The sequence below is a fragment of the Corylus avellana genome, chromosome ca7 (assembly GCF_901000735.1).
Source record: "Corylus avellana chromosome ca7, CavTom2PMs-1.0".
Lineage (NCBI taxonomy): Eukaryota > Viridiplantae > Streptophyta > Magnoliopsida > Fagales > Betulaceae > Corylus > Corylus avellana.
Window position 1 is genome coordinate 24,729,846 of NC_081547.1, and position 7,906 is coordinate 24,737,751.

General features: G+C 33.5%; 1 protein-coding gene across 1 annotated transcript; it reads left to right on the forward strand.

Annotated features, from left to right (window-relative positions):
• The first annotated feature begins 156 nt into the window (after positions 1–156).
• On the forward strand, positions 157–3,002 carry LOC132188279 (vestitone reductase-like). The gene is made up of 4 exons (XM_059602700.1): positions 157–323; positions 552–1,085; positions 2,249–2,444; positions 2,550–3,002. The coding sequence occupies exons 1-4, from the start codon at positions 203–205 to the stop codon at positions 2,689–2,691; spliced, it is 993 nt and encodes a 330-aa protein (XP_059458683.1). The 5' UTR covers positions 157–202; the 3' UTR covers positions 2,692–3,002.
• The last annotated feature ends 4,904 nt before the right edge of the window (positions 3,003–7,906 follow it).

Below are 7,906 nucleotides of genomic sequence, written 5' to 3' on the forward strand. Positions count from 1 at the left end.
GTCGTGAACCAATTTTCTTTGTTCAACAACAATACCATTCAATATTCAATAACGGCTGAAATGACAGAAAATGAGATGTTGAAAGTTGATTTTTCTAAAAAAGTCCAACTTAAAAAGGGAGGTTAGCAAAGCAAAAGAGCCAATTCGGGAAAACTGCAGTCTGCAGATATCTGGGAAACTATTTTAGAAAGTGCAGAGAGAGATGGGAGGAGATAAGGGTCCGGTATGCGTTACAGGTGGCACAGGGTTTATAGCATCATGGCTCATTATGAGGCTCCTTGATCATGGTTACTCTGTCCGAACCACCGTGAGATCTGACTCTGGTAATTTTTAGTATTTCTTTTTGTCAATGGTGGTTTTATTTTATTAATTTTTTGCTCAGAAGATTTTGGGAGATTTAATTTGTAATTTTTAGTATTAAATTCACTATTTATTTTATTTCTTTTTGTCAACCCATGTTGTAAAGCAGGATCTTTAATTTGTATATGTCGTTAAAACATGTTATTGTTACATGCAATTCTCTATTCATATAATTTTTGATGAGTGAGCAGAGCAAAAGAAAGACACCAGCTTTCTTACGAGTTTGCCAGGAGCATCAGAGAGGCTCCAAATCTTCAACGCAGATCTCAGTGATCCACAGAGTTTTAATGCACCCATTGATGGATGCACCGGCGTCTTCCACGTTGCAACTCCGGTTGATTTTGAAGACAAAGAGCCTGAAGAAATAGTTACAAAAAGAGCAATCGATGGAGCGCTGGGTGTCTTACAAGCGTGCTTAAATTCCAAGACTGTGAAGCGAGTTGTATATACTTCCAGTGGAGCAGCTGTTGTATTGAATAGCAACCAGGATGTGGATGAAATGGATGAGAGCTTTTGGAGCGACGTAGATTTGCTCAAAGCTTCAAAGCCATCTAGACATACGGGCTCCTACATGATTTCCAAGACATCAACTGAAAGGGCATCCCTTGAATTTGCAGAAAAACATGGATTGGATGTCGTAACCATAATTCCTTCCTTCGTTGTCGGACCCTTCATTTGTCCAAAGTTCCCAAGCTCTGTTCGCACAATGTTGGCTATGATCTTGGGTATGTGTGTATTTTTTTTCTTCTTTTTTTTCAAAAGTTATTATTTAGTAGTCGCGTAATTTTATCTGTCCCTCCAATAATGATATGGCTTTTAAAATTACTATTTGATCAAAATTTAATAATGATCAATCACAAGCCTAATGATAATTTTAAGAGCCACTTTATTCTTGGAGGGACACAAGAAAAATTTATAGCATTACTTGTTATATATCTGTAAATGTGACTGATGTGACGAGCTAACCTTTGAAGCAATGACTTATAAAAAGAAGGGTTAAATACATTTGCAGTGCCTATGGTTTGCATCAAAATTAAATAGCTACTTAGTTCTCAAAAATGTCACAAAATGGTACATGTGGTAAGCAAATAAACTCACTTGGTGCCTCCATCAAGATTTTGTTAGGTTTTTTAACGGACCGCCACGTCACCCTCACACATGGCGTGGTACCTGTGGTTTCAAGGTACCACGTGGCATGGTACCTAGGTTTTTGAGTGTCACATCATATTTAAAACAAAATACAAAAAACCAAAACAAAAAAAAAAAAGAAAAACTAGGTGGCCGGCCGCCTCGTTTGGCCTGGGGTGGTTCAGCCACCCCCAGACCGGCTAGTATGGGGGTGGCCATATCACCACCAAGGGCCAAACCCTCAATTTTTTTTTTTTAGGGTTTGGCCTTAGGGGTGGCCGAACCACCCCAAAGACCATGGGGTGGCTCGGCCACCCCCATACCAGCCAGTCTGTGAGCGGTTTGCTTGGTGGTGGTTCGGCCACCCCCAATGGCCAAACCTTCAATTTTTTTTTTTTTTTAATTTGACCCTTGGGGGTGGTATTGGGTATGTGTGTGTATTTTTTTATTTATTTTTTTTCGAAAGTTACTATTTAGTAGAATGTTATATATATATATATATATATATATATATATATATATAAACGTCCTATATTAAATTATATAGGATTCCGATCACTTTTTTTCCAACAGGATGGGTATTAAATTATAAATTTACCCTCAAATAACATCCTACACCTTAAACATGTATTTCTAGATGATCTCTTTCCTAAGGAATCTCTATAATTTCCTTTTTCTTTTTTTTTTCTCCTAATTTCTTTTGTTATTACAATAAAAGAGGATTTGGTGTGAATTGATAACTTAAAAAATACCTCTGCAGGTGACAAGGATCAATATAGTCTTCTTCTCAATACATCATTGGTCCATGTAGATGACGTGGCCAGAGCATATATTTTTCTTCTTGAATGTCCTACTGCAAAAGGAAGGTATATTTGTTCATCAGATGTTGTCACAATTGAACAGATGTCTCAATTTCTGTCTGCTAGGTACCCAGAATTTCAAATACCAACATTAGAGTGAGTTCAATTACCCTTCACTATTTATTACATAAACTAAAATTTATATCTTTTTTTTTTTTTTTTTCCCTTTAATCTCAAAATTATCTCTTCCCTTTTGTGCAGTTCTTTGAAGGAAATTAGAGGGTATAAAATACCGACTCTCTCAACAAAAAAGCTGTTAGATTCTGGCTTCGAATATAAGTATGGGATCAATGAAATGTTCGACGAAGCTATTCAATGTTGCAAAGAGAAGGGTTATCTCTAGTTCAATGCTAAATGATGTGTGTGTCCAGGATGAGAGGAGTCTAGAGGTCTTATAGTCCAATAAGGAACCAAAGTTCCAGAGCGGTGTCCAAATAGAGTCCATCTAGGAACCCTATTCCTAGTTAATTAGTCATTTATTCTAATTCCTAATTGAATTAGAACTCTTTCTATTTTATTGCGGAGTCAGTCCTAGTTGATAACAAGAGGGTCAGTAGAAGTCAAGTGTATTTCTTACTCTTTTATGTAATCAACCTTATCGTTCTCCTATAAAAGGAAGAACTATCAATAAAGAGAAGTATGTTTAGGTATTCATTCTATTATCTTCCCTTGGATTCGATACTAGTTGATTCTCATAACTGAATCTGCCATTGGTTTGTGAAATATATTTATATATATATAAGGTGTGTGATTCGTACTCCTTTATTTTCTCTTTTGTTTTTCCTCTTGGTGCTTAGGAAGGGCAAAACTAAAACAAAAAATTTTTTGGGGGTAAAAAAAAAATAAAATAAAAGATCTATTTTGTAAAAGCCTATACTTTTGAGGAGATTTTTAAAATTTAGGAGAGACATTAGCCTCCCAAGCTAAGATAAAGGTTCGCCCATGCTAGTTCTTTAAAAACAAAAGAAAGAGTTGACATGCTTCTTTCAAATGTAACTCCTAAACTACTAAAAAATTGACTATAGCCCCTCAAGGCTAGCAAAAAGATGAAAATGATTATAATTTTTCTTTAATAAGACAAAAATACTCCAATAAATTTGAAAAAGAAGAAGCAAAAAATGATTTTTTTTTTATTTTTTTTTATTTTTTAAATTTCCACAGTTTTTATTTCTTACTTTAATTTTATTACGGATATTATCGTCATTGGGGATATTATCATTTTTTTTTTATAGTTTAATGATGATATTGTCCCAATTGAAAGTTTGGGGAATATTGTCAATTGAGCGATAGTCTCATAGGAGGATTTATGTGTGACTTTTCCAAAAAAAAAAAAAAAACCTTTACAGTACATATGCTATAGTTTTTTTAATGGTCCAAATTTAGCTTATTGAATGCTTTCTACTCGATACAGATTATTGGCATGAAAGATGGCTTATACATTATCAAATGCGATATGAATAAGAGCAATGTTGATGAAGCTTATTCCTGCTAGATTTGCTTCTAGGCAGATTGTGATCAATATGGCGTTCCTTTTCCTTTTGTTGTTATTGTTGTTGTCAATGTGGGTGCATTTTCTGGGTTTTCTAATGTCTTGATGTTGTAGCTCATAAGAGAGATACATGGTATATATCATTTTATGCCAAGCTGTAAAAGATGCTTTTAAATACAAGCTTTTGCTGCTGTCCTTTTGTAAACAAATTAATCTCTCATCAATGGTGCTCTTTCATGCGATCGACTCATTATCTTAATTGATTGTTGTGCATATACTTATGTCTCACTTTGAGAAAATATGAAGAAAAAGAGTAATTAATATATATATAAGTTGATCAAAACCCATTAACTTGAATTTTTAGGCTAGAAATAATATCTTAATATGTATATTAATTTACTCTTTCACTTGTCTTTTTCAAAGTGTATCACAAGCATCCATACTACTGTGTTACATTGTTTTTATTCTTATTTGACATGCTATATTCTCCCTTTTTTGTTCAGTGGGACCAGTATTTGGTTGTGTTGTCCCTAGCTACTATTTTATATTGTGAAGGCATGGATAGCACTCTGTGGGGTTGTCTATGATGAGCATGTAAACAACCTACTTGTTTGACAGGTTCTCATCATGAATAAATTTACTGTGGAAGTCATGTCTCACTCATGTAAAATTGCAGACATTACAGACCAAGGAGTTTCACGTATGTTTTAAGAAATTTGAGTTTGTGGTGTAACTATTGAGCATTGTGGGCAAATTAACCGCATACTAATCATGACCAAACCAATGTTAACCGTCAATCGACTTATACGAGTCGAAAATCGGTATGGATTTTTTTATACCAATTGTCGGTTTAGTTCGGTTAATAGGTATAGAAATTTTGTTGTTGGTTAACCGAACCGATCCGTCAAATTTGACACAGATTAAGGCTTTGACGGATGGACTTTGCAGAGTGATGTTTCGTTAAAAGTATTTAGTAAGTTTTTTTGCATATTATATTATTATTATTTGCATCTTATGTTCAAATTGTTTAGCCCAAAAAAAAAAAACAATTTGGGCCCCCCAAATAACTAATTTTTGGCCCATGTAAAAATAGCATTGGCCCAATTAAAAAAGCTCACGGTAAACCGAAATTAACCAAACATTTCTATGAATTAACCGATTTAACCGACAATTTTAGTTAAGTGACTAATAATGACTTTACCGATCCGATACCATCATACCCACCCCTACTTGAATATGTAAAAGTGTCATATTATAGGTGGGTATGTGTCATATTATAGTTGTAGGTAATTGTTTGTCTTGAATCGTGATATCTATGAGCTAATTTGTATTACGTATAATCACTTGTGTTGCACGTGTTTCCAATAAAAGAAAATTACATTTTCCTCACGCTTTCTTCAACAACAATTCCACACAATGTCCCGATACTTTCAGCTGAAATGACAGAAAATGAGATGTTGCATTTTATAAAAACTAGTGGCCCGGATGGCTCGTGCAAGCCACATGCTTGATTTCCTGTGTTGAATAATAATATATGTAATTCATTACGTGATATTTAACATTAAAATCTAAATATCATTTATAAAAAGTATTAATAACATAAATTTAATATCTAGTCCTTAAACAAGTGCACATTCAAATTCTTACACAAGTAAACTAATAGAGAATTGATGCGTAACTCTGGCAAAGATGAAATACAAAAATGTCACTAACCATATATAGCAGTCATGTATTAAATTTAAATTTAACTCAAGAACAAAAAAAATAAATAAATAAATTTACACATACCCTTAGTGAATGTTGATAAGCTAAGGAGTGTCTAGAGTTGGGATATTGCTGTGCCATTTGTATGCTCTTCTCATCTCAATTGACTCCTCTAAGTTGAATGTCCTATCACATTGAACATTATAAATATTTAGCCTTATCAGAAACTGCTTGAACCACCGAGTAAAATCAGCAAATGAAAAAGTGTGATTCAAACTTACATGTTTATCGGTGTCAAAATCAAGTTCCAGAATCCTTCATCTTTCTCCCAAAGGTTGTATATAATTATTCGTGTTCCATGATCATTCAGGGAATTGAACTACGTACATCGAGCAAAGAATGATAAGTAGTGATAAAATGAGAAATGTCATTAAAAAAAAATTATAGGGATGGTGTACGTGATCCATATACGTTTTGAAACAGAGCAGTGCTACTTATACTTCAAGGGGCCAAAATAATTAGAAGTCTAATTTTAGCTTTATTTGGAAATGGACGCACATGGGTGTGCACACACACAGCTTGAAGAATCTAGCATTGTAACAGTGGTATGAGATTATTATAAGCCCTTTCTAAATTGAAAAAACCAAAAGAAGACTTACATGCTTAAGAAGATCTTCTTCATTTGCATAAGGTGACCACTGCAATATGGTTGCTAAATTTCTATTCCAGTCATGCAGAGAAGATCGTGTCATCTTCTTCCACTCTTGTCCTCTTTTCTCAAAGTCAATCTTGTCATTCCAAAATAAATAAATAAATAAAAAATAGTGATAAAGAATGGTCCAACACTTGGATGAAAAATTAAGTATATATATACATGCAAGAATCATTACAAGTGGTCTTACCATGGAAACCACAACATCTTCCTTTCCAGTACCCCTTAGAAATGTTTAGGATATCATTCCGATGCTTTGTGTGTGAGCCTTAAACAAATAAATACAGTTAAATTAGTCTTGATTCTTGAAGATGACATGCAAATTGAGCCAACCCATAGAAAGTAAATAAATAGAAAGAAATTGATCTCTTGTTCAGCAATTTGCCATATATATAATCACCATAATAGAAAGATCAAAAGAAGCAAGCCATAAACAAAAATTAATTGTAAGCAAAAAGAAGAACCTACCTTTGTCCATCATTCCCTTGGCAACGTGAAAACACGTGAACATCTGCTCCTAACCTCATTGTACTTGTCCTGAACTCATTTCCATCTGGGAGAAAATTGGGGGGAAAAAACAAGAAGGAAAAGATTAATGCATATCAAGTCTTCTGCACATCCAATTATTTACCTATTAAGTAATTTAGGAGTTCACATTGACCAATGGTGTTGGCCATGTTGCTTTTTACAGAATAGCCAAGGGACATGCACTGCCGCATCTTATCAGGAGTCATTCCAACGCCATTATCTGCAACACAAAAGTATAAAGCAATAGATATTTAATGAAAGAAATAGAGGGAAAAAGCCTCCGAGGAGCTAAATTGATCTTTTAAAAAATTCTTCAATATCCGAAAATCATAATAATAAGACAAGGACAATAAAAAAAGAAATTTTCAGAAAACAATAATTGAATAGAAAGCAAAACAATAAAGTTACCTACCATCAATTAACTTGCAATATTTTAGTACCATCTTTCATGTTTTCAAGAACATCTACATAAACATATGACTATCTACCTCCCAGAGCGCATTTATGGCTAGTTGCATTAATTTGAATGTAGAAATTTAGGATGGACCGTGACATGATCTATGCCTACTGCAACAAAAATTGAAATATGTTTAGAATTAACAGGTATGATTTTCTTGCTTGGAAATTGTTATACAAACATTTGATTTCCTCCAATAAATCAAGTTTTTTGTTTTTGTTAGATAATGTCAATGACTTCCCAAACAGGTGAATTAAACATAAATTACAAGAAACTCATAACCATAATAATTAGAAAAACAATATGATGTGTAGAATTTATGAACATTGACAATGTAGAATGTCAAGACCTAATTTTTTGATAAAGAAACAAAAGAAACACAAATTTAAATTGAAAAATAATCCCAATGCAAGAGATTTGATTTGTTGTTCTAGGACCTAATGCCCCAAAAATGCATATATTGTCACTTACTGGCTCCTCATTAATTCCAGTACCCGCTCATATTCATTCAATATATAGCGGTAAGACAATCCACTTACAAAGAATGCTAAAAGAAAAACAGTCAAACAGTTCCAAGTATCTTCTTGTTCTTTTTTCTTTTTTTTTTTTTTTTGTTAGTACTTCCACGTGCAGTAGCAACATGATTCTCGTTAAACAAAAAAAAAAAA